Genomic DNA, 27,493 nt, shown 5'->3' on the forward strand with positions numbered 1-27,493 from the left:
GCCTTTGGAATCAAAATTAAGTACCCTCTTTTCCAGTTGAATGGCCCTTCTTGCTTTACCCTTTGTTCTTACTTCACTATAATTAGGCTTGGCTGCTTGCCGCCCATACTAGTAAGTGTTTATGCTATCCTTGTTGCTTACGATGACCACAGGTACAACTCAGTAGTAGAGTGCTTGCTTAACATGTGTATGGCCCCGGTTTGATCTCCAGCATTGCGAAGGTGCAGGTTCGTCATACACATTCCCCTAACTTTGACCTCCTTTCCCAGCTGGTGAATAGTTGCAGACAGGTTGAGTACATTTCCTAACATTTCTTGTTTCTGTTTAGTTTACAGATTTACTCTGAGCCATGTGTGGCACGGTTCCTGGTGGCTTATATTTTCATCTTTATCAATAGCTTGACATTAGAAATGATTTTTAACGGACACCAAAAAGTATGATGCTGTTGTTTTTGTACATTTTTGTTTGTTCTGGAGCGCTAAGGACCGATTGTCGGTTCTTTTTTTTTTTTTTTTTTTTTTTTTTTTCCAAGACAGGGTTTCTCTGTGGCTTTGGAGCCTGTCCTGGAACTAGCTCTGTAGACCAGGCTGGTCTCGAACTCACAGAGATCCGCCTCCCTCTGCCTCCTGAGTGCTGGGATTAAAGGCGTGCGCCACCATCGCCCGGCCTATGTTTTTTTGTTTTTCAAAACAGGGTTTTGCTATAGTTTTAGAGTCTGTCCTGGAACTAGCTCTTGTAGACCAGGCTGGCCTCGAACTCACAGAGATCCGCCTGCCTCTGCTGGGATTAAAGGCAAGTGCCACCACCCGCTAGCTCGGCTCCGGTTGTCGATTCTGCTCTGCATTTTTTAATACTTAGACTCTCAGAAGAATGTCTCTTTTTGTTCAGCCAAATATTACATGACATTTGCATCATGCAGTAATCTGTTCAGGAATGTTTAGAAAACAGGAAAGAAGAATTTGTGATTTATAAAGTAGTGTTTCTGTTATTTTTGCTTCTGTTTTTAACAGCCTTCTCATACTGTGCATATTATTTCCCAGCCTTTAAAGTGTGTTTTAGACTTTGTGCTGAAGAATGCAGCTCCATTGCAGAGTGTTGACCAGCATGCATGAGGTTCTAGGCTTAGTTCTTGGTAGCAGCAAGTCTCAGCTCCGCTGTGTATATGCGAGTTTTCAACTTCCAGACCTGATATTTTTTATATTCAGTGTTGAATATAATTGTTTTATGTTCAGAATCATGATAATTTAATTTGACTTGTAAATTAAAATTAATATGGAATGCTTTGGACATTTAATTACTAAGTATGCTTAATATTTTTGAACCCTCCCATGTCACCTTTATTTTGGTACTTTGAATATACTTTTTCACTGTGAAAGTAATAGGAAAATATTATGGAGCATTTCTGAAGTGCAGGATGGGCCATACAAATGAAAATAATGTGTTAACCACCCAGAGAAAATGTCTCTAATATTTTGGTATGCGTCATTCTCTTTTTTTTTCCTGTTTCCTTTTCCAAAGATAACATAAATATGTACTTTTTTTTTTTTTTTTTTTTTTTTTTTTTTTTTTTTGGTTTGGTTTGGTTTTTTTTGAGACAGGTTTTCTCTGGCTGTCGTGGAACTAGCTCTGTAGACCAGACTGGCTTCGAACTCACAAAACTCTATGTGCCTCTACCTCCCAAGTGCTAGGATTAAAGGAGTGTGCCACCACTGCCCGATAACATAAATATGTTCTCATTTGTTTTGTTTGTTTGTTTTGCTTTATTTTGTTTGAGACAAACCTTTGTGTAGCCCAGGGTGACCTTGAACTTCTGAGCTTTGCGCTTCAGCCTTCGTGCTGGAATTAAAGACATGTGACATCATGCCTGGCTGATACTTTGCAAACATACTCTACATGTGACTGCATGCTTATGAATGTTCCTCCTCATTTAAATCTACTGTATAGTGGTATTTTATTTGTATTTTATTTTATTTATTTATTTATTTATTTTTTTGGTTTTTCGAGACAGGGTTTCTCTGTGGCTTTGGAGCCTGTCCTGGAATTAGCTCTTGTAGACCAGGCTGGCCTCGAACTCACAGAGATCCACCCGCCTCTGCCTCCCGAGTGCTGGGATTAAAGGCGTGCGCCACCACCGCCCGGCTTTTATTTGTATTTTAATAAATAAAACTTTACTGAACATCAGAGTACAGAGCTAAATTACTAGAGGCCAGGCAATGGTGGCACACACCTTTAATCCCCAGAACTCAAGGCCACCCTGGGCTACCTGAGAGTGAATCAGTCTAAAAGAGAATTCACACAAGACCCCAGCACTTGGGATGACACTAGAATGTCATTGGGAGTCTCAGTACTAGAGAAGAATATAGGAGTTCAGTGCAGTCAGCCTGAGGTTTGGTGGAGAGCATTGCAGTCTATAGTCACGTTGAGTACAGGATCACCCCTGTTTGTCTGAGGTAAGAGCTTTCTAGTGGCTTGGCTGCTTTGCTTTTCTGATCATCAGCTTGAACCCCAATATCTGTCTCTGGGTTTTAGTTATTTGTGCTACACTACTTGAAGGTTTTGGAGCCTTTAAAATGTTTTAACCCATTTAATAGAATTTTAATATGTAAATATACCATAATCCCTTTGGCCATTTTCCTGCTATGTTGTCACCAGGTCTTAATTTATGGGGTGCCTGACAGCCAGAAGATGTCAGTCCCTTTGGAACAGATTGCTATTACACTTTTCTGTCTTTTCTTCCCAAACCTAGTATGTGTTGAACAAGTGTTGTGCCACTGATAGGCATCCCCAGCTCATGGTTCTCCTAGAAATGAGGGCCATAACATGCCTTATAGGCTCAGGACTGACTAGTTTGAATAATTCTGGCAGCCTTTGGGTCACTTGCTTTAGTTATTTGGGACCTACCTGGGTGATTTGGGGCAGGGCAAATAATGGCTTGGTGAAAATTTGATAAAGGAATGGTTGGGGGTATGGGTTTGAGACTGTCCAGTTTGTAAGTGAGGATTATCCCCAAGCAGGCAGTAGCTAGTGGTGGGATGCATAGTCTCTGCCTATAGCAAATAAGCATGGCTAATAAAACTCTTATCAAATTGGTTATATTTTTGCTGCTATAAATGTTTTCTTTTTTTTAAAATTTATTTATTATGTATACAGTGTTCTGCCTGCATGTACACCTGCAGGCCAGAAGAGGGCACCAGATCTCATAGATGGTTGTGAGCCATCATGTGGTTGCTGGGACTTGAACTCAGGACCTCTGGAAGAGCAGTCAGTGCTCTTAACCTCTGAGCCATCTCTCCAGCCCTGCTATAAATGTTTTCATTAATACTGTAATGACATAAATTTTTTGCACAAAAGTAATCACTGTAATGTATGTCATTATTTAAGTCCTTAGGAAAAGAAGACTAAGTTTAAAGGCGTTAACATTTTTAAGATCTTAAATACTGTAGAATCATTTATTACAAAGACCACAGACTAATATTTTGTTTTTGTATTTATTACTTATCTGGGTGGGAGCATATGTTTCCTGACACATGTGTGAAATAGGGTTCCCTTCTTCTACCCTGTGTTTCAGGAAAAGCCCAGATCATCAGACTTAGTGGCAAGTGCCCATAAAAGCTGAGCTGTCTTGGTGGCCCAGGAACACTTTTCACTTCCTTTTTGTTTGTTTCTCTTATCTACATTTGCCTTGGGGCTTTTTGCCTTTTCTTCTAAATGTTGTATACTCTGTGTCTGTTGCTGGCAGCTGCCTAGCTTTTGGCCCCAGGCGTCCCCCCTGTTCTCTACTCTCTTCCCTCCCAAGCCTAGATTTTTCCTCCTATTTATTTTCTCTGCCCATCAGCACTGCCTGTCCTTTTCTGCTTCCCTACCAATGGTTCAGCTCTTTATTCAACCAATCAGGTGCCTTAGGCAGGCAAGGTGAAACAAATGTAATACATTTTTACATAATTAAACAAATTCAGCATAAGTAAAAGTAACACCTTTTTTACACAGTTAAAATAACATTCTGTAGCATAAATAAATGTAACACACCTTTGCCTAGCTAAATAATATTCCACAACACAGATATTTCTTCTTGAGGTCTCAGAGCATGGAATTCACCAGTACTGTATTGTTAAATATAGTACTTATAAGAGCCTGTTTACTTGCTCAACCTCTCAAGAAACTACATCATTTTTTGCAATTGAATTATTTTTATTTTAGTGTAGTCTTTTTTTATACATTTTTTTATTGATATTTATTGAGCTCTACATTTTCTCTGCTCCCCTCCCCGCCTCTCTCCTCCCCGCTTCAATCCTTCCCCAAAGTCCCCATGCTCCCAATTTACTCAGGAGATCTTGTCTTTTTCTACTTTCTACTTCCCATGTAGATTAGATCTATGTAAGTCTCTTTTCATGTTCGCATTGTTGTCTAAGTTCTCTGGGATTGTGGTTTATAGGCTGCCTTTCTTTGCTTTATGTTTAAAAAACCACCTATGAGTGAGTACATGTGATAATTGTTTTTCTGTGTCTGGGTTACCTTGCTCAAAATAATGTTTTCTAGCTCCATCCATTTTCCTGCAAAATTCAAGATGTCATTATTTTTTTTCTGCTGTGTAGTACTCCATTGTGTAAATGTACCACATTTTCCTTATCCATTCTTTGGTTGAGGGGCATTTAGGTTGTTTCCAGGTTCTGGCTATGACAAACAAAGCTGCTATGAATATAGTTGAGCACATGTCCTTGTGGCACGATTGAGCATCCTTTGAATATATACCCAAAAGTGATATTACTGAGTTTTTTTTTTTTTTTTTTTGGTTTTTCGAGACAGGGTTTCTCTGTGGCTTTGAAGCCTGTCCTGGAACTAGCTCTGTAGACCAGGCTGGTCTTGAACTCACAGAGATCCGCCTGCCTCTGCCTCCCGAGTGCTGGGATTAAAGGCGTGCGCCACCACCGCCCGGCTACTGAGTCTTGAGGAAGGTTGTTTCCTAATTTTCTGAGAAATCACCACACTGATATCCAAAGGGGCTGTACCAGCTTGCATTCCCACCAGCAATGCAGAAGTGTTCCCTTTTCCCTACAACCTTTCCAGCATAAGTTGTCTTCAGTGTTTTTGTTCTTGGCTATTCTTACAGGTGTAAGATGGAATCTCAGAGTTGTTTTGATTTGCATTTCTCTGATGGCTAAGGATGTTGAACATTTCCTTAAGTGTTTTTTAGTCATTGTAGATTCCTCTGTTGAGAGTTCTCTGTTTAGGTCTGTACTCCATTTTTTTATTTGATTATGTGTTCTTTTGGTGTCCAGGAAGTGGTTCCCTGTGCCAATGCTTTCAAGTGTACTTCCCACTTTCTCTTCTATAAGGTTCAGTGTGGTTGGCTTTATGTTAAGGTCTTTGATCTGTTTGGACTTGAGTTTTGTGCATGGTGATAGATATGGGTCTATTTTCATTCTTCTACATTTGATATTCAGTTATGCCAACACCACTTGTTAAATATGCTTTCTTTTTTCCATTTGATACTTTTTGCTTCTTTATCAAAGATCAGGTGTTCGAAGATGTCTGGATTGATATGCGGGTCTTCTGTTCGGTTCCTTTGGTCCTCCTGTCTGTTCTTATGCCAATACTAGGCTGTTTTTGGTACTGGAAACTACATCTTAAAATTAGGAGTTGTATTTTGTTCACACATCTAACCTGTGCCTTATTTGTGCCCAACATACAGAAGACATTTATCATTTATTTGATAAATGGTTGTTCAGTGATTATGTAAGGCAACAAAATGATTATTATGTTATGTGTAGCAAAATATATATAGTATGTGGTACTTTTTTTCTTTGGGGGTTCAAAGAATTATCTAAGTTGAAAATATGTGGTTTTGTATTTCAGGAGCATTTCGACAGCACCCATGGGTCAGTCCATTCCTTAGATGCAGACTTGCTGTTACCATCTGGAGATCCTTTCAGTAAATCGGACAATGACATGTTTAAAGATGGACTCCGGAGAGCTCAGTCTACAGACAGCTTGGGGACTTCAAGCTCATTGCAATCAAAAGCATTAGGCTATAACTACAAAGCAAAATCTGCTGGAAACTTGGATGAGTCGGATTTTGGACCACTGGTTGGAGCAGATTCTGTATCTGAGAACTTTGATACTGTGTCACTTGGGTCACTGCAGATGCCAAGTGGATTTATGTTAACCAAAGATCAAGAAAGAGCAATTAAGGCAATGACGCCTGAACAGGAGGAGACAGCATCCCTCCTCTCCAGCGTCACCCAAGGTATGGAGAGTGCATATGTATCTCCCAGTGGTTACCGCTTAGTGAGTGAGACCGAATGGAATCTCCTGCAGAAAGAGGTGAGTTTTTCTGACTTTGTTTCTTTTGTTCTCTTTTTGTTTTGAGATAGTTTTATGTAGCCCAAACTAGCCTCCAGTTTATTATAAAGTGAAGATGACCTTGAAATTCAGAGATGACTCTTGATCTTCCTCCTGCATCTCTCCAGTGCTGGGATTATAGGTGTGTGCCACCAAAGCTTACTCTCTCTGGCACTCTGAGGGGTTAGGTAACCTTGGTATTCAATGTTGTGTAGATAGTTCATGGAGTCAGTGCAGGCATGTGCTGCTAGCAAGTATGTGTTAGCATATACCCAGCCTTTGTCAAAGCTGCAGTCACAGAAAGCTGACTAGCCAGTGATGTTAACAAGCATCATCATTAGAACAGCCTAAATTTGGGCTTTTGGTTTACTGAAGCTAAGCATATGCCATGATTCACTTACTCATTTTTCCTTTAGTTCTAAAATGCAAAAGTGGTTGAGCACCTGATACAGAGAATGGGTTTAAGGAGGGTTGGGAAACCTGGGTGAGAAAAAAAGGCAGCCTTGATGAAGGGTGATTTTCCTTAAAGTATTTCCAGACTTAGAATATGAGGTGTTAAGAATGTAAATTGTGCCGGGCAGGTGGTGGCACACGCCTTTAATCCCAGCACTTGAGAGGCAGAGGCGGGAGGATCTCTTTGATTTCAAGGCCAGCCTGGTCTTCAGAGCAAGTTCCAGGATAGCCATAGCTACACAGAGGAACCCTATCTTGGAGGGAAAAAGATGTAAGTTGTATTTGAAAATGCTTTGCAGACTTCCAAGCCTTTTCACAAACTTCATCTCTTTGACTTTTATGATTATAATGAGGCAATCAGGTTATAACTGTCTCCAGTCAAAATGAACAAACTGGCCCAGAAAGATCAAGTAAAACTTGGGTTAGAATCTAGGTTTCCGACATTAGTCTTATCCCTTGCTCAGGGCTACTTCTCTTAAAGAAGCACTCGATGAGTCAGTGGAGCAGCTCCTAAACCTCAGTAAACTGTTGTCCTTGAACAGGACCTGTAAAGAGCCTGCTGATTACTGGTGCCTTACCCAGTGAGTCACTGGGGGCTGGTGATGGGGGTGAATCGGCACTGCCTTTCTTTCCTTTTTCCCATTGGTTAGATAGCATTGAGTGCATGGGTAGCACCTTTGCTTGTTTGTGTGTTCTTCAAATCTGGTGTCTTGTGGCCCTTGGTGCTATGTTGTATCCCTTGTTTTCCTACCATACTTGTACTGGGGGTTATGACTTGGATATGACTCTGTATTATAATTTCTTCCTGTAAATCTCTGAAGTGTTTGCTCTGTGCTGTTCACTGAGGAACATTGGTAAGAGTGTGCATTTGTTCCTTGAGTATGAGACATAGAATGTTTTTGTTCTGCCTGATAAGTGGTAATTTTGGTGCCCTTCAGGTACATAATGCTGGAAATAAGCTTGGTAGACGTTGTGATATGTGTTCCAATTATGAAAAACAGTTACAAGGAATTCAGATTCAGGAAGCTGAAACAAGAGACCAGGTGAGTTTTATTAGAGGCACAGAGATGTCTCCCCCCCTTTCCTATCTGGTTTATGAAGTGTATCTATTTGGTTATGGAATAATCTAGCACATATAATGGCACCTGATTTCCAGTGAAAGCCCAATAGGACTCTGGGTATCCAGGCTTCATTAGCATGCCAACACCGTACCAGCCAACTCAGCTAACTTTGTTAGCTCTAGGATGCTAACAGCACCTTAGCTCTTTCCCCTGCACCCTGTTGCCCAGAGCACCAACACCTAAACTTGATGCTGGCCTGATCTCACCCTCACAGTGTAAGGTACAGAGATTAGGAAGGTAAGATTTATTGTGGTCTCTAGATGTCGTGGTGACCAGAATTTGGACTCTTTGCTTACTGCCTATTTGTTGTAATTTGATGACTTGATTAATGATAATTCATAGGGCACAGATGTTAAGCTTCCACAGGACTGCTGACTTTGAGGGTAAAGTTCTTTTCCAAATACAGAATAGAATAGTACGACATTGGTAACACTTAGGAAACATTATAGAATTTAACAAGAGTAGGCCTTGTGAAAGCATGTCAGGAAAAGATAATATTTTTCTGTGGTTGTTATGAAGATCATTTATTGCCTTTGCCATGAGACCTTGAAGGAGGTTAGAATGATGATCTCATTTTTAAATGTCACTGGTATTCAGTTCATCTGTAGTCTTTTTTTTTAACTGATAGTTTACTTGTGAATTTTCAAGCTACTTATAAAACTAAGATACTATATTGGCCTCTGCTAGCCTGATGTGGAAAAGGGCTGTCTCAGATTCCTTAGTTATTTCTGTAGACTTCTGTTGATACTTCTTGCGTGTCTGGTGTTTTGCTGGATCCTAGTAATTCAGATAGAACTGAAAAAACCTTTTGGCCCTAAGGAACTTTCAGCATTACAAACTAAAATGCAAGTTCAATCTAGCTCATTCCTAAAGATGAATATCTAGACTAGAGGACGATGTGCAGCTTAGCTGTAGGCTTGGGAAAGGCAGCCTTTGTGCTGTTTGCTTTAGAGCCTGCTTTCAAATTAGGAGAAGAAACTAGGGGAGGAGAAAGTATATTCAAGGAGGAGAAGTGTACAGAGTCATGAGAGAGAACATGTTCCAGGACACGTGGCTGGTATGGGAGTTTATAAGCTAGTGGGAGAAGGAGCTGCAAAGAGGCCAGGGGAGACCAGTGAGGAGAGGGGATTGAGTTTAAGCCTAGCAACTTTGGAGGCATTATTGCTTTCAAGTAGGAAAATTGTTCACTTTTATAAAATTTATAGGGTTCATGAGACTTGAAGATCAGAGGCAGGTGATAAAGTAGACAGGGAGGCCATTTCTAGGCCTAGGAGAAAAGAGGTTTTCAAATGAGATTATGTATGGGAAAAAGCTGTTGCTAACTGTAAAGCATAGTGTAGCTCTTGAGGTCATTCGTTTCTTTTTGAATTGACAAATGTATGACACTTCACAAAAAAAAATTTGGAGTTATTTTTAATTTAGAAAAAGTTGTGGGCTGTGGGTGTAGCACAGCAATAGAGCCATTACCTAGCGTGCATGAGGCCCTGGAATTAACTCCTAGTGCCTCTGTAAAAAAAAACAACAGTAGGGATGGAGAGATAGTTCAGAGGTTAAGAGCACTGGCTGCTTTTCCAGAGGTCCTGAGTTCAATTCCCAGCAACCACATGATGGCTCACAGCCATTTGTAATGAGATCTGGTGCCCTCTTCTGGTGTGCAGGTGTACATGCAGGCAGAATACATAATAAATATTTTAAAGATCTCAACTGCTTCCTTCTTGTTGACTTTTTAAAATATATAGGTGAAAAAGCTGCAAGTCATGCTAAGGCAAGCCAATGACCAGCTAGAGAAGACAATGAAAGAGAAACAGGAGCTAGAGGACTTTATCAAACAGAGCACTGAGGACTCAAGCCACCAGGTGAGTGATGCATGAGCGATAACTAGCTTGTTATAAAATTTAAAAATTCAAAAAGTATAGTTATTTTATTTCTTTTGCTTTGAAGATTTGGTGGTTTTATTTTCTCTTGATAAAAAGTGTTTACTGATCTTTCTGTGCTGTTTTTTTTTTTTTTAAAAAAAGGATTTACTTCTATTTTAAATGTGTATGAGTGTTTTGCCTGCATGTATGCATGTGTACCACATACATGCGTGATCCCCTGGAAGGTCAGAAGAAGGGGTCAGATCCCCTGGAATTGGAGTTACATGGATAACTGTGAGCACCGTGTTGGTACTGGGAATCAAACTCAGGTCCTCTGTAAGAGCTGCATGTTTCTTAACTGCTGAGCCGTTTCTACAGCATCTATTATTTAGGGTTTTTTTTTTTGAATTAATCAGTTAATGTGTTTAATGCATTTCTAAGGGATTTGAGGGCTCCAACATTTCTTTTTTGTGTTTCCTTTGTTTTCCTCGGTGCACAAGAACCTCACTGATGGGGCTGGAGAAATGGCTCAGTGGTTAAGAGCACTGACTGCTCTTCCAGAGGTCATGAGTTCAATTCCCAGCAACCACATGGTGGCTCACAGCCATCTATTATGAGACCCAGGGCCCCTTCTGGCCTGTGGGCACACATGGAAGGAATGCTGTACACATAATAAATAAATAAATCTTTTTTAAAAAAAAAAGAACCTCACTGACAAGAAGCCAGGACTTGCTGGCTGGGACGGTAGCTCAGTTGGTACAGTGCTTGTCTAGTATTTATTAAACATTGACTTTGATCCATAGCACTTTATAACTAGGGGGTGATGGTACATACCTCTTATCTCATCACTTGGGAGGTAGGGGCAAGAAGGTTAGAAGTTCAAGGCCATCTTTAGTTATGGAATTGGAAGCTAGTCTGGCTGTTTGAGACCTTGTCTCAAAAACCAAAACAAGGGCTGGCAAGATTGCTCAGTGAGTAAAGGTGTTTGCCACTGAGCTTGAGTTCATTCCTGGTTCCCACCACCACCTGTTCTCCTCCTCTGTTATAATTATTATAACTTTTGCCATTATTGAGACAGGGTCTCTCTACATGGCCCTGGCTGTACTGGAACTCACAGAAATCAGCTCCAGAGTGCTGAGATTAAAGGCATGCATCGCCATGCATGGCAAAAATTGTATCTAACTATATCACTATCAGAACAGCAGTTGAGAGATGCGTAGGTGTGTCTAGTTGTTGACAATGGGGAATTTTCTGTGAAGATTCTTATATGTCTGTTGGTGGATACATGGACAGACTTCTCTTGGCACAGGGAGACATGGTGAGAGAGACTGGGAGGTGCTCTTATTGGCTTACCCTTCAGCTCTTCTAGCTGTCTTCCCCGGCCATTAGTTGTTCAAATATTTATGTGTAGTTAGACTTCTGTACTTCTATACGCCTTTTTAAATTTAATTTAATTTTATTTTTTAAATATTTATTTATTATGTATATAATATTCTGTCTGTATGTATGTCTGCAGGCCAGAAGAGGGTACCAGACCTCTTTACAGATGGTTGTGAGCCACCATGTGGTTGCCGGGAATTGAACTCAGGACCTTTGGAAGAGCAGGCAATGCCCTTAACCACTGAACCATCTCTCCAGTCCTAATTTTATTTTTTTAAAAATACTTTTTCTTTATTCTTAAGACTTTCATAAATGTATTTTCCATATTTTGTCTTTTGTTTCTTCAAGTCCATCTTTTAGTTCAGTTATTTTTCTTTAAATGTTTATTTCTCTGTAAAGCTATCCATTGCTTAGGTAATTGATTTTTTCCATTTATTATTTAATATTGGCTATTATTTATTATCCCTATTCTCTGATAATTCCACATCTTGTCATTTAAGCCTTTGAATAAGGCGATTCAGTAGCTAATAGCTCATGTATCTGTACCACTGAAGACCTGTATCTATTGTCTGGTTTCTTACAAAGCCATTCCCTTGTGTATTTGTGTTAGATGCTGTATATTCTATAAAAATGAGTAATGAGGGGCTGGAGAGATGCCTCAGCAGTTAAGAGCACTGGGTTCTCTTCTAGAGATTCTGAGTTCAATTCCCAACAACCACATGCTGGCTCACAACCAGCTGAAATGAGATCTGGTGCCTTCATCTGTCTTGTAGATAGAATACTATATACATACTAAGTAAATCTAAAAAATGAATAATGAATGGACTGGGGCTGGAGATGTAGCTCAGTGGGTAGAGTGCTTGCCTAGCATGCACTCATTCCTCTGTACTACAGGTATGGTGGTATAGCCTTCTAGTACCAGTACTTGAGTAGTTGAGACAAAGCTGAAAGTTCAAGGGCATTTCCTTATGAGAGGCAGGTAACTAGTGATACTCACGGTCCTGCATCATTTTATGCAGTTACAGAAACTGAGATTGCGTAAAGTTTTGAAGGTTAGATTATTTTAAAGTGTTCATTTTCCTAAGAATGTGGTCCTTGTGGATCTAGTTTACTAGGTGTTCTCTTGGTGCATCTCGATTTCTTTCTTTTGCCATCCTCGTTGGCTCTCAGATGCCCTGCTCTGCTCTGTGTCACAGCTATTGTAGAATTGGTACTTTTAGAGAGTTGTTTCAGACACCATGCCCCATACTCTGTATTAGTTGTCCAGTGTCTTCAAAGAGATACAGTTTGGGGTCGGAGAGATGACTCCAGAAGAGCACAGACTGCTCATGTAGAAGCCCTAAATTCAGTTCTCAGCATCCACGTCTGGCCACCGACAGTTGCCTCTAACTCCAGCTCCTAGAGATCGGACGCACTCTTCTGGCTTTTGAAGATAGTGCGCTCACATGCCCAAGTCCAAACTCAGACATACACATATACACATAATTAAAAATACAACTAAAGGGGCTGGAGAGATGGCTCAGAGGTTAAGAGCACTGGCTGCTCTTCCAGAGGTCCTGAGTTCAATTCCCAGCAACCATATGGTGGCTCACAACCATCTGTACTGAGATCTGGTGCCCTCCTCTGGCGTGCGGGCATACATCGAGGCAGAATGTTGTATACATAATAAATAAATAATAAAAGAAAGCTTTAAAAAATACAACTAAAATCTTTAGAAAAGACACATTATATATATATATATATATATATATATATATATATATATATATATTTTTTTTTTTTTTTTTTTTGGTTTTTCGAGACAGGGTTTCTCTGTGGCTTTGGAGCCTGTCCTGGAACTAGCTCTTGTAGACCAGGCTGGTCTCGAACTCACAGAGATCCGCCTACCTCTGCCTCCCAAGTGCTGGGATTAAAGGCGTGCGCCACCACCGCCCGGCCACATTTTATATTTTTATACAGTGTAATTGTCAGTAGTTTTGTTCACATGACTCTATATGTCATTATTAGAAACAAAATTGTTTTTGCTTTTTTTCGTTGTTTGTTTTTAATATCTAGACAAAATTATTTGTATTAGTTTTTGTGTGCGAATGATCAGTTTTAATAATCCCTTCCCCGGGAATATTAACACTATCAGAATAGTTCAGAGTTAAGTGTTATTAATCACTCTTTAGTACCTACCTTAGAAGATCGTAACCAACTCAGAAAAGATTCATTCGTCATTTCAAGGTGTGCTGGCTCTTTTCTTTCTCACCTTCCTTCATTTTAAAGATTATATTTATTTATTTGTGTGCACACACACGTGCCATACATGTATATATGTATGGCCATGGCACTTGTGTGTTGATCACAGGACAGCTTGCAGGAGTCAGCTCTTTCTTCCCCCATTGCTTCCCCTTTGCTTAAGCCCCAGGCTTCTAGGTTTTTTTGTTTTTTTTTTTTGTATGTTTGTTTGTTTTTTTAACTTCTTAAAAATATATTCTTATCGGGGCTGGAGAGATGGCTCAGTGGTTAAGAGCACTGTTTGTTCTTCCAGAGGTCCTGAGTTCAATTCCCAGCAACCACATGATGGCTCCAAACCATCTGTAATGAGATCTGGCGCCCTCCTCTGGCATGTGGGTATACATGGAGGCAGAAAGTTGTATACATAAATAAATAAATAAAAATCTTTAAAAAAAAAAAAAAAATATATATTCTTATCTAGGTCCTGTGGGTTCTCATCATTCCCGGAACCTATTGCTATTGTTTGTTGGTGTGAGTCGGCATGTGACTTAAGCTTCCCTAATGCCTTGGGATACCCAGAAGTCTTGCCATATAGCAAGGGCACACATTGGTTGAGTGAAAAATGAGTGGTTCCCCTGGATTTGCTGTGGAGTAATGGGGTACAGCAGCTTCATATAGCGAATTTGTAACTGTTTGTTTTCATGTGTGCATCTTCTGTTTAGATATCTGCACTTGTCATAAGAGCTCAAGCCTCTGAGGGCTTACTTGAAGAGTTACAACAGAGCTTTTCTCAAGCAAAGAGGGATGTTCAGGAACAGATGGTAAGTCAGTGTTTGAAATACGTGTCATATGCTGCCCTTATTCCTGCTTTTTCTTTCTCAAAATTATCTTTAATATGACTATTGCCTTGCTCAAAGTAGCTACAGTTATATACTCCAGGGCCTACAGAACATTTGTAATGCTAAAATACTGTACAGACATCGCTCCTTCTAGGCAGAGCTCATCCTACTCCATTTCATCTTCACCTTTCCTGACTCAGAAACCTAATCAGAGTAAACTGAGATAGACCAGTATTTAACTTTCAGTTTAAAATGCAAGCTAACGGGCGGTGGTGGCGCACACCTTTAATCCTAGCACTCGGGAGGCAGAGGCAGGCAGATCTCTGTGAGTTCAAGACCAGCCTAGTCTACAAGAGTTAGTTCCAGGACAGGCTCCAAAGCCACAGAGAAACCCTGTCTCGAAAAACCAAAAGAAAAAAAAAAAATCCAAGCTAAAAGGATAGAGATAGTTGTCATCTTCGGCTCACACAGCTTTTGAATACTTGTGTGTTTTTCCCGGGCAGTTTATTTATTTAGAATAACCTTATCAATTTCCCAGAATTTATATATTTGTTGTAGCTCTGGAGATCTTTCAGGAGGTCATTAGATATGAGGGATGGAAGCAGAACTTGATGAGCAGCGGCCACCAGAAACCTTGTGTAGTTCTGAGGCTTGGGTCTCCTTTCCTGCTAGGCTGGCTGTATCGAATGACTCTGTGTCTAATGGTCAGGGCAGAGTTGTTCTTTCTGGATACTACAGAGCTTTCATTTATCGAGTGCTTTCACAGGGACCACAGTTCTAAATATCAGAAGATTACAGGTGGGATTTTTGTATTTGTTTTTGATTGACATTCAACCAGTGCCTGAATGGCAACTCAGCCAGTCCTTGGACCCTATATCTGGTCCATGGGAATCCTCAGATCTTAATTATGGATGGGAAGTGCACATTGTTTATTTAAATAGAGAAGACAAAATCATAATTGTTAAATTCTGAAAAAGCTTCATGGAGTTGTTTCTCATATCTTTTTTCTTTTTATCTTTTATAGCCCATTTGCCTCTGTGGAAGTTGATTCCATTAAAAACAGTGTGTATTAGGTGACAGTGGAGAATTGATGGGATTCAGACTGAAACTTTTTGAGCATTTAATTTTCTCAAAATTATCATGAATAGTTCTTATGTTGTGAAAGAGGAACCTAGTGTCTTAGGCTCCTACAGAGTGACTGTGATAGGGATTGGGCACCTTAGCATTTTCCCCTTTGCATTTTTAGAAGCTTCACGCTTGCAGAAAGTTGTGGAATTCACTTTTGAAAGACTGCCATTTCAGCTGAGAGAGCGTGCTATATAGGCCTGACATCTGACCCGCAGTGGAAAGAGAGAACCTACTCCAGATGTTGTCCTCTGATCTCCATACACGTGCCATAGCATATATATGTACATTCACATCATACATACCACAGTATTGCTTAAGACTATTGCTTCAATTCAGCAGTTGCTGAAATTTTGCTGCATTAGTCTCTTCTGTCTCACTTTGCATGTAGGTATATTTTGTGCATGTTGTATGTGTAGATGGAAGTTTTTGTCCCGCCTGGTCCCACAGCCATTCAGTCCCAAAGAAAATCACAGAGGCTTATATTAATTATAATCTGTTTGGCCTCTTAGCTCAGGCTTATTATTAGCTAGCTCTTACAACTTAAATTAACCCATAATTTTTGTCTGTGTTTAGCCACGTGACTTGGTACCTTACTCAGTAAGGCATTCTTCCTTCTTCTGTGTCTGGCTGATGACTGCGTCTCTGCCTTTCCTCTTCCCAGAATTCTCTTAGCCTGGTCACCCAGCTTTTACTTCCTTCTGGCTATTAGCCAGTCAGCATTTTATTAAACCAATACGAGTGACCAGTCTTTGCAGGGTACAAGAGCATTATTCCACAACATGTATGTCTGATTTGTGATGGACTCTTGGGAACTAAAGTGTAGATACTGTGATATTCCCAAGCTTGTGTTTCCTAGGAGTGAAGGTGTTCTCTGTGACTAGAATATTCTTTTTACATCCTTTGATTAACCAGTTGTCCCCCAAAAATTTTCAAAAAATTTTTATTTATTTATTTATTTATTTATTTTTTATTTTATTTTTTTGTTTTTGTTTTTCGAGACAGGGTTTCTCTGTGGTTTTGGAGCCTGTCCTGGAACTAGCTCTTGTAGACCAGGCTGGTCTCGAACTCACAGAGATCTGCCTGCCTCTGCCTCCCAAGTGCTGGGATTAAAGGCGTGCGCCACCACCGCCCGGCTATTTATTTATTATGTATACAGTGTTATGCCTTCATGTATCCCTGCAGGCTAGAAGAGGGTGCCAGATCTCATTATGGATGCTTGTGAGCCACCATGTAGTTACTGGGAATTGAACTCAGGATCTCTGGAAGAGCAGCCAGTGCTCTTAACTGCTGAGCCAACTCTCCTGCCCCAATAATTATAATTTTTAACTTTCATTTTGAAACCCAAGAACCAATCAGAAATCATATATTACATTTGTTTTGGTCATTTTAGTCTTTTTAAAATTAACATAGTACAATACCCCGTCTCTTAAAAATGCCATTAATACCAGGCGGTGGTGGCGCACGCCTTTGATCCCAGCACTTGGGAGGGAGAGGCAGGCAGTTCTCTGTGAGTTTGAGGCCAGCCTGGTCTACAAGAGCTAGTTCTAGGACAGGCTCCAAAGCTACAGAGAAACCCTGTCTTGAAAAACAAAAATAAATAAATAAATAAATAAAATTTACATTTCTGAATGGTTTAATGTGGTTGTTTTACTCAGAATGCTTTAGGTTAATGTTCTGTAGAATGTATCTGATTGTTTCCTCATGATTTAGTGGAGGTCAGAATTTTGACAGGAATACTGTACAGATGGAATTCTTTAGTGGTCAAGTCCTATCACAACAATGATGGATGTTCCAATATTGGTGATTACTTGACGAAGTTAGCAACACAATAGTTCCAGAACGTAAATATTGCCATTAGCAACGAACTCACTAAATAGGCTCACTGTTTCTTTGTGGTTGTTTCTGCTCTTAGAATACATCCAGGTGGGGAGTATTCTAAGGTACTTGGGACCTAAGAGGTATTCGAGTTCAGCTTTGTGATTATGTTACTATCTACTATCTAGGGGTCTTGATCAGGTTAAAGAATTAAAAGGCAGCCTGTCTCGAAAAACCAAAAAAAAAAAAAAAAAAGAATTAAAAGGCAGGAAAGAATAATCTTGATCTCTGCAGATGACAGCCAGAAAATTTTCAAACAGTCCTAAGTAAAAAAGAAATTAAGACACCCGTTCTTTTCTTTCTTCCATATGCAGAAGGTAACAGGATGGTAATATTTAGTTCTTAAGTGGATTTGTTACTAGATTTAGGGTCAGAACCTAAGTCCTAGCAGCCCTAACAGGTGAAGTTTGGCCAGCCATTATCAATTAAAGACATAGTTAACATTGAAAAGTTTGGGTTAGGAGGATGGCTCAATTGCTAAAATTTTTGCTGTACAGTTTAGATCCATAGTTACCCACATAAAGCCTGTGTGGTAGCAGGTATGCCTCTGTAACCATATTGCCTGTGTGGTAGCAGGTATGCCTCTGTAACCATATTCAGGGGTGGGGAGTAATTGGCGTGTGCAGAGATTGTGCTGATCTCTGAAACTCATTGGCCAGCCAGCTTTAGGTTTAGTGAGAGACCCTGTCTTTGAAATTTAGATAGAGAGGTTTGGGGAGATGGCTCAGAAGTTAAGAACACTGGCTGCTCTTCCAGAGGTCCTGAGTTCAATTCCCAGCAACCACATGGTGGCTCACAACCATTTGTAATGGGATTCGGTGCCCTGTTCTGGTATGTAGGCATATATACCACAACACTGTATACATAATAAGTAAATAAATCTTAAAAAATAATACCAAAAAAAATTTTTTTAAAGAAGAAATTTAGGTAGAATTAAGGTAGAGAGTGTTTAAGGACACTTAATGTTGCCTTCTGAACTCTGCATACATGTGGCATATGCATGTGAATCATGTACATTGTATATATACATAATAATAAAATTGCTTAAGACTCAAATACATTTGTTTGTATATACACACACAGAGACAGGTCTCTACACATGATGTGGGATTCCCCTCTGTATGCTGTAAATATGTTTTATTATCATTGGTTAATGAATAAAGCTGTTTCAGCCAGTGGCTTAGCAGAGTAAAGCTAGGCGGGAAATCCAAACAGAGATATAGAGAGAAAGTAGGCAGAGTCAAGGAGATACCATGTAGCTACTGAAGGACATTCTGGAACCTTACCGGTAGGCCACAGCCTCATAGCAATACACAGAGTGATAGAAATTGTTAAAGAAGAACCTCTCCGCTGACACAAAATAACTCCAATTAAACCAATTAGACCAAATCAAAAATGCCCACGTTTAATAAATGCCACGATCCTGGGTGGACTGGGACAGCATGGCTGGGAGAGAAGCCCACACAACCCCCAGAGACCATGTGTTCCTTTCTTTGGATAAGCCTAAATACCCTGTGGGAGTGGTCTTGACCCTTCCCAGGGAGGGGATCAGTGCTTGACAGGCTGGGAGTTGGAGTCCAGACCAGGGCAATTCCCAGGCTAGGGGCTGGGGTGAAACTTCCAACTCAATATTACTGAAATGGCTTAATTTAAGATGTAAGAGCTAGCTAGAAATATGCCTGAGAGATCAGCCAAACAGTATGGTAATTAATATCGTTTCTGTGTGATGATTTGGGTCTGAGCAGCTGGGAAACAAAAGAGCAATTCCCTTTTACATATGCAGACCACAGATTCTTTTCTTTACCAGGAGCAGTTTTTCTTTGGTCCTTTACTGCTACTCTAATATGGCCACATTGGACGAACAAAGAGTTCAAGTGACACCTCCTCCCAAGTCCATCTCATGCTCCTAACAAGAGGGTTAAATTTAAACTGAAGGCAAGAGATGTGCACAGATAGCTAAGTCATTTCTTTAAAGTTGTGGGCTCACTTATCATTGTCTCTTGTCTTACCATAAGGTGGTCTGACAAGTCAGAACTATGTGGAATCTGTTTCTGGATGAGCTCCTTCTGGATTAACCCATGGTGGTATGTTTTTTTCCAGTATGAGGCTCCTAGAGAAATTCCATTTCCTTGGGGTGCAGGGTTCCATGAGTATGATAGCCAAAGGGGGAGGGCATGTGTGTGTTAGAGGAGGGAGCTTATTGGTTCCCAGCCGCTTGGCTAGCTTAGACCTGAAATAATCACGCAGAAATTGTATTATTTAAATCACTGCTTGGCCCATTCGCTCTAGCTTTTTATTGGCTAACTCTTATATTAATTTAACCCATTTCCATTAATCTGTGTATTGTCACAAGGCAATGGCTTACTGGGTAAAATTTCCAGTGTCTGTCTCTGGTGACTCCATGGCATCTCTCTGACCCTGTCTTCTTCCTCCCTTCTATAGGCCAGTTCTTTATTCATTAACTTATAAAAGCAACACATAGACAGAAGGACCTCCCACACCATTTCCCCTTTTCTGTTTAAACAAAAAGGAAGGCTTTAACTTTAACATAGAACAAAATATATCAAATAAGAATTACAGTTATAATATTTATATTTACTTTATCTTTTATCATAACTAAGGAAAACTATAATAATAACTATAAATTCTTCAATTCTATCAAAGACTCCAGAAGGATATAATATTACCTAAGTAAACAGGAGGTGGATTGTAAGCAACTTCCAAAACTCTAGAATTGACAGAGATATCTCGCTGCCTTGACAGCCACCCAAAGTTCTTCTGTACCATTGGGGCATCTATCTTCAGTCTACAGCCCCATAGTATCTAACAGACTTTTCCACGAAGCAGGAAATTTCAAAGACAGTTCCGCCTATATTAGCAGTCACTTTCTTCTGAGTCCTGCAGAATGTTTGGCAGACTCTTTCATGAAGCAGGAACCGTGAAAGACCATCTCACCCTTAGGCAAGTTCAGCAGTCATTTCTCTGCAGGTCCTGCATGTTCAGTTAAGCAGTCTAGGCAAGAGCAGTCACTTGCCCAAATGGCTAGCAAACTCCATAAGGAGCCTTTTCGATGCCCAACTTCCTCTTGCAGTAGATTGGTGCTGCCAGGAGCAAAGGTGTCTCATTGTCATGATAAGTCCTAAATTCTTAAAACATTTTAAATGCCATATTCTGAAGGTCTCTGAAAGATTTGAAAAATACCTATCTAATTGAAATATATCTCTATATATCTAGAAAATCTAACATGACTATAAGCTTGACTACTATAGATGAGTATCTATATTTCTTAATTATATATTACATTTTTTAAATGAGCTACATAAATACAGTACCTTAATCAAGATCAGAAATACATATAACAAAATTGACCTTAAATTTGCAAATATATAAATCAAGATCCATATCAATGCACATTATTCATATCTATATCATATTTCCCTTTAAATGTAAAACATTTATAGACAATATATGGGAATATGGGCATAGTTTTTTCATATTGCTTCCTGGTGATTGTCGGGCATAGTAATTTTTGGGGAGTGTACATGGCAACCTTCGGAGGGGGTCTTGTTACATCAACAAACCATACCAGTCTGGAAGCATTTCATATGTTCTCATCTACTGTGGAAGCAAGAGAAGAGCCTCTTTTCCAAAGCAGCATATCCTTAGACCCAAATTTGGATGTCATACCTTTATGATATACATGTTGGTTTAGCTTAGCAGCCCATACAATGAATACAATGAAATGTCTCTCTGTACTTAGGTCATTCATTCACAGTCAAAAAATTCAAAAATAACACAATAATATACATAATCCAGATTCTCTGTAAATTTTCCATTTTTACATGGCTTATTTTTTTTACTCCTTTTAATCTATGACTGTCTATACTCTGTCTCTTCATATACTTTACCTTTTTTTTTAAAAAAATCATTTACTTCTTTTTATAACTGTCTATATTCTTTTTCTTCTCTTTCCCAAGCCTATGTACATTTATCCAACACTGTGACCTATTTAGAGGTCTTTTATGTCTGAATCTGTCCTGCTGTGTATCTGTAATTCTTTACTGTCCAGCAGCACTTCTTAAAATGCTAAACGCTTCTTAAAACCTTAAGCTGCATCATTGCTAGGGAAAATATGGTACTACCTGCTTGCTCTGCACAGTCCAGCATGGCAGAGCTGCTCGCTAACCCCGAGAGCCATGTACATTGCCCCATCTCTAGGCACACAGCCGGTCCATGTCACCATTAAGCAAACTGCAGCAGTCTGCTCACAGACCCCACTCAATTGACCTGTAGCTGGACCTCCAGAAAGAGTCAGAGTTTGCGCTAGTCAGTACAGCCCAGAAAGTAGGCATTTCAAAACAGTGCAGCTTTTTTTTCTGCTGCTGAGTCAGGAAAATCTCTTTTAAAGGAGCTGCAGCAAGCCACCAGCAAATAGCAAGAAACTGTGTTAAATTCTGTATTTTTGTGTCTAGAATACCTTTTTAAGCTTTCTCAGTTTTCAAGTGAATTTTAGTTCACCCACATTGGGCGCCAATTTGTTGGAGGAAGGAGCTTGTTGGTTCCCAGTTGCCCAACTAGCTTAGACCTAAAACAGTCACACAGAAACTGTATTATTTAAATCACTGCTTGGCCTATTATGTGTGCCTTTGTAGAATGCGTGCTAGGCTAGGTACAGATTGAGGTGATCATAAGGTACAACCAAATAGCCTCAAGAAAGTAAAGCCAATAGTGTATAACCGAAGTTTGTATATGGCCTGCTCATCACCTACCTTGGGAGATATTCTTTAACTCTTTTGCTAATCTCTTCCTTCTACTTATGTGTCCTTCATCCGTGTATTGTTCACTAAGCAGCTTTTGTTATAGCACCATGTTGTAGTGAGGCTAGTTTTGGCTTTCACTAAACTTTTCTCTTCTACCACAAGCTTCTCCGGGGAATGTATCTTTGTCTCTGTATTCCTAATAGACAGAAAAATGCCTACTTTCCAGTAGTGGGTGATAAATAAAGATGGCCTGAGAAAGTGATCTGCTTGTGTGTATATAAATTTGTAACAAATGACTGAATATTAAAAATCAACAGAACTGGGCATGGTGGCATATGCCTTTAATCCCATCCCTGGTAAAGCAGAGGCAGGTAACCGATCTCTGTGTTCAAGACCAGCCTAGTTTATATTGTGAGTTCCAGGCCAATGAGGGCATGGATCCTCTGTGTTGGGTGACGGTGAGGGAGTGGTGTAGAGGTTTGAGGCAGAATCTTATATTGCTCAGGCTGACCTTTAATTTTCTATCCACCTGAGTCTTACTTGATCTCTGGATCCTATGCCTGGGCCTCCTGGGTGCTGGGACCATGGGCATCTTCAGAGAAACCCTAGATCCTTTTGAAGACATGTAGACTGAGGCTGCTCAGCTCTTCAGTTGCTCCTGGATGCTAATATTGTATATGCAGTGGGTGTAAGGGAAGATGGAGGTATTGCCTTTCCCATTCTTCTGTGGAATACTTGATCTGTGTGGTATAGATCTTGCTTGTGCTAGCCAATTCCATTGAGCTACAGAATCTGGTCCCACTGTGTTCTAGGAGACAAGAAGCTGAATGTTTTTGAATTGCTGGTAGGATCAGTAAGTATAGAATGAACTCCCATGCGTGTCTCATTGCCTGACTCTTGCTGAATTGATGGAACGGCTACAAATAAAAAGAAAATGGGGTAGGCCTGCTGGAGTGTGAGATAAGACGCTTGACCTTGATATACATGGAACCCCAAAGAATGGTCTCCACAAAGTTGTCCTGATCCTCACACATACATGCTGTACCACACACATATCCACAACAATAAATTTAAGTTATGAGCTGTGTGTATGTTTTTAGAAGCCTTACATAGTTTTATTATATACCACCTCATCCTCAAATACCATTTTATTTGGTCTTGTTTTTTTCTGATGTGGTTGTTACTAAACTGGATTTACCTTCCTAGCTGTGATTAGCATCTGTTTCTGTTTTAGGCGGTGCTGATGCAGTCACGTGAACAGGTTTCGGAAGAGCTGGTGAGGTTACAGAAAGACAATGACAGCCTCCAGGGGAAGCATAGCTTGCATGTGTCATTACAGCTAGCAGAAGACTTCATTCTCCCAGATACTGTGGAGGTAATGTATTTGCACATCATCAAAAACACACAAAAAGTTTACTTTTTAAAATGGTTGTAAATTTTTTTAAAAACAAACTTTATTGATAAATTTCTTATGCCAAATACTTTCACTTTTAAAAATGTAATTCATTCTGTAGCATAGTGATACATGAAACCACATCAGTCTGTTAAAAGGGTCTCAAGAATTTATTTAAGTAAACACTCACTGATACAGAACAGATTAGATGCTGCTGTGATTCAGCTGCTGATTGAACCACTCCTTCCTTTGGCCCTAACCACCTGAGCACGCAAGCTAAAGTCACGAATGCAGATAAGACCACATACTAGGGCTCATAACCCCCAAAAGCCATTAGCTAAAGGGATCAAAATCCTACAACAGCATAGAGATAGGTAAATGTCAATTTTAAAATTTATCTTTGAAGTACTGTCTGAGTATGTAGTACAGTTCTAGCCTCAAACTTGAGACCCTGCCGCTGTCCTCCCCAGTGCTGGCATTGCAGTTGTGTGCTGCCACGCTCCCCGCTTGAGAACATTGCCGTCACCGCATAACGAAATCTCCGTCGGGGTTGGAAATATGGTCCAGTGGTTAAGAACATTGGCTGTTCTTCAGAGAATCTGAGCTTGATTTGTCTGTATGTCCAGTTCTAGGCACCACTTCTATGTGTACTGACATACATGTAAGCAGAAATCCCATACACATTAAAGAAGAAACCCCAGATCTACCAACCAACCAGACAAACAGAAATCTCTCCTTACACTTCAGGAATTGTTTCTATTCCCCTTATTCCCAATTCCTTTTCTTTATTGGGAAGTTTCCTTTTTCCTTTTTTTTTTAATTTTTGTCTCAGGAGCCCTTGTATTTTTAAATGTGCAGTTAATCTCTTAGCCTGTCTAATTTCTAAATATTTATTTATTTATTATGTATACAATATTCTGTGTGTATGTCTGCAGGCCAGAAGAGGGCACCAGACCCCATTACAGATGGTTATGAGTCACCATGTTGTTGCTGGGAATTGAACTCAGAACCTTTGGAAGAGCAGGCAATGCTCTTAACCGCTGAGCCATCTCTCCAGCCCCGCTAATTTCTAAGTCTGTTTTATCTATAGAAGACGGAGGAGAGTCACCTCCTGTGTCCTGGCTTTCCTCTGAAACAGCCTTCCTGTCAACCTGTGAAGGCACATTCTCCTCTCCTGCCTAGCTTGCCTTTTCTGCTTCAGATACAGCTTTAAGTGACTCCCACTCTGCAGCAGCAGCAGAGCATTTGATACTAAATTACATAAAGATCAGCTATCTAATGGTACGGGCTCTCCTCAAAGCTCTTATCCATACATTCGGATTCAGTTAGTGTGAGGAGTTGCCTGAAGCCAGTGGCAGTGCCAAGTAATTAACAGCGAAAGCTCTGCATCCGTCTGTCCTTCACTTTCACTCCATCTCCTTTGAACAGGCATTTTAATAACTGCACAGACCATTGTTCCTGAGATAGGAACTTTCCCCTGACCCTGCCGATTCCAGTTCTCAAAGAGGCAGGCTTTTCTGTCCTTCTTAAGCGGATCCTTTGTCATTCTTCAACCCCACGTTGGTCACCAAAATGTTGCGGCACAGGTATGGATTCATGTGGGTCCGCTAAAAGAAAGCTCAGAGATAATTGAGAATGAACTTAGCCTTTTGCGGCCGCAGAGCTCACCAACCTTGGTGAGCTGAAGCAACCATGTGTGGCCGCTGCTGCTGCTGCTTCTCCTCCTCCTTTTTTTTTTTTTAAATCTGGGCTGGTGAGAAGCCTTAGTCGGTAAGGGCTGCCTGCTGCCAAGTCTGCCAGACAGAGTCCCCAGGACTCACATGTGCTGAAAGAAGAACGTCTCCTTATATGTGCCATAAGCCAGGGTCTGTACACTCATGTGTATAAACATAATGAGTGAAAATTGTTGTTTAAAATTATTTTAAAATTAAATATGAGTTGGTATAGTGACTTGGCCTTTTACTCCCAACACTTGGAGACTGGGGCAGGAGGACTGCTGTGTGTCTGAGGCACTAGTACTACATAGTAAGGCCAGTCTGCACTACACGTGAGACTCTGTCTCAAATAAAAAATTCAAGTGAAACATAAACTTACCTTTTATAAGTTTCTTCTAGTCTTGTCGATCCCTAAATCCTATCAGAGTCACATTCTATGTAGCTTTCCTCTGTGCACATGTTAACATCACTACAGTGGTTTTGTTGTGTTTCACTTTTAAAGACGGCAGTTGTTGATCATGCCCCATTACATAGGCTCGCCCAGGTCTGCACTCTCAGGAATGCTCTTGATCCTTTCCTAACTGGTAACTACTGATACAGAAGACTTGGGAGACTTGTACCTTTGTCATGAACTTTAAATGATGTCACCACCACCTTCATCTCTGGTAAAACTTTCCTTTTTTGCTGGAAAGTTTCTATGTTCTGTTCTCTAGAGAATTTTTATTCCTAGATTTAAAAGCTATCTAAGATGAACATGGTGGTGCTTGCCCAACACTCTAGAGACTTAAGGCAAGAGTTCATGAATCTGAAACTAGTCCAGGCCAGCTGGTGCAACATACACAAGCCCCATCCCCCCAAATCTAGGTAAATGTAATTAATTAGGAAGCTATTTGGGAATGCCAATTTGGGTTTGCTTTAGGATATGATTACATTTCTAGAAGATTTAAAGTTTTTGGGAAAAAAAGCCAGGTGTGGTGGCATATGCTTGTAATCCCAGCACTTGGAGGCAAAGACAGAGTTCTGTGAGTTGAGGCCAGCCTCTCTCAACAAAACACACCAGTGGGAAGCATATAAGCTTGTCACCTTAGAAAGCCTTTCTTCATGGGGTCAGTGGGTCATTACATCCTGATACAGTACTTTGCCTAAGGAGATTTTCAGTGAGAGTTTGACTGTGTGAACAGGTAAGTTCAATGTATTTTATTCTGAGTTTACACTTGTTTCTGAGTTTTTTCTTTTTATCTTCATAAAGTTATTCTTCCTAGTGAATTTGCGTGGAAAGTTACATAACATTTTTTTTTTTTTCTGCACATAAAACAGCTTTGTGGGGAAAACGTAGTTCACAACCCAATTTTCTGGCCATGTTAGATGTTAATATAAAAACATGTGCTTTGCCGGGCGGTGGTGGCGCACGCCTTTAATCCCAGCACTCAGGAGGCAGAGGCAGGCGGATCTCTGTGAGTTCGAGGCCAGCCTGGTCTACAAGAGCTAGTTCCAGGACAGGCTCCAAAGCTACAGAGAAACCCTGTCTCGAAAAACAAAAAAAAAAAAACAAAAAAAACCAATGTGCTTTCAGAACACTGTGTGGTCAGCGACAGTAGTGGTCTAAATATTTGAATCATGTGGAACAAATCTCCAGTTTTCCTCACCTTCACAAATCCGGTGACCTCTGTGCACTGAATGCAGGTGCTCCGGGAACTGGTGTTAAAATACCGTGAAAACATCATTCATGTGCGGACAGCAGCAGACCATATGGAGGAGAAGCTGAAGGCTGAAATACTGTTCCTAAAAGAACAGATCCAGGCAGAACAGTGTTTAAAAGAAAACCTTGAAGAGACTCTACAGCTGGAAATAGAGAACTGCAAGGAGGAAATAGGTGAGAAGAAAATGTCGCTTGGGGACTGGGGGTGTAGCTTTGTTGGTGTAGTCCTTGCCTGGGTACAGGACGATCAGAAGAAGTTCAAGTCTAGCCAGGACTGCCGGAGACCCTCTCTCAAAGAGCAAGCTAACAAACAGTAAATAACCCTGAGCATAACGCATGACTGTGGGTGTGGAGAGCAGGAGTATAGGAAAGAACACTCGTCCTAGGTGTTCAGATGAACAGTGGCTGTGAATGCCCTCCTCCACATTCTTTTGGAGCTCTGATGTTAATGGAGCCAGATGGGCAGCATTTCCTTACAGAACTTTATTGCTAACAACATTGCTTTCTTACAGTTAGGTATGGACACTAGGTAGAAATTTAGGTTGCCACAAAGTGTGCATGTGTAGTTGACCTTTTCCTGAGCTTGGTTATAAGGTCAGTTCTCTGGGACAGTTTGAGAGAGAGCACTTTCCTCTATAGTGTATTTCTGACTCCTTTGGGGACATTTTAAGGGGAAAAAAATGATAAAAATAATAAATGATTGCTAATATTTCTC

The 27,493-nt window shown here is 40.3% G+C and overlaps 1 protein-coding gene across 2 annotated transcripts in view; it reads left to right on the plus strand.

Moving 5' to 3' along the window:
• Window positions 1-27,493, plus strand: part of Rabep1 (rabaptin, RAB GTPase binding effector protein 1) — a 91,526-nt gene that overhangs the window by 56,152 nt on the left and 7,881 nt on the right. For both annotated transcript variants that reach the window (XM_057775561.1, XM_057775563.1), the window contains 6 exons: window positions 5,854-6,321; window positions 7,731-7,835; window positions 9,653-9,769; window positions 14,092-14,190; window positions 23,206-23,346; window positions 26,763-26,952. In XM_057775561.1, coding sequence (XP_057631544.1) covers window positions 5,854-6,321; window positions 7,731-7,835; window positions 9,653-9,769; window positions 14,092-14,190; window positions 23,206-23,346; window positions 26,763-26,952 — 1,120 coding nt within the window. The remainder of the gene's footprint in view (window positions 1-5,853; window positions 6,322-7,730; window positions 7,836-9,652; window positions 9,770-14,091; window positions 14,191-23,205; window positions 23,347-26,762; window positions 26,953-27,493) is intronic.

Source organism: Chionomys nivalis, chromosome 7 (assembly GCF_950005125.1).
Source record: "Chionomys nivalis chromosome 7, mChiNiv1.1, whole genome shotgun sequence".
Taxonomy (NCBI): domain Eukaryota; kingdom Metazoa; phylum Chordata; class Mammalia; order Rodentia; family Cricetidae; genus Chionomys; species Chionomys nivalis.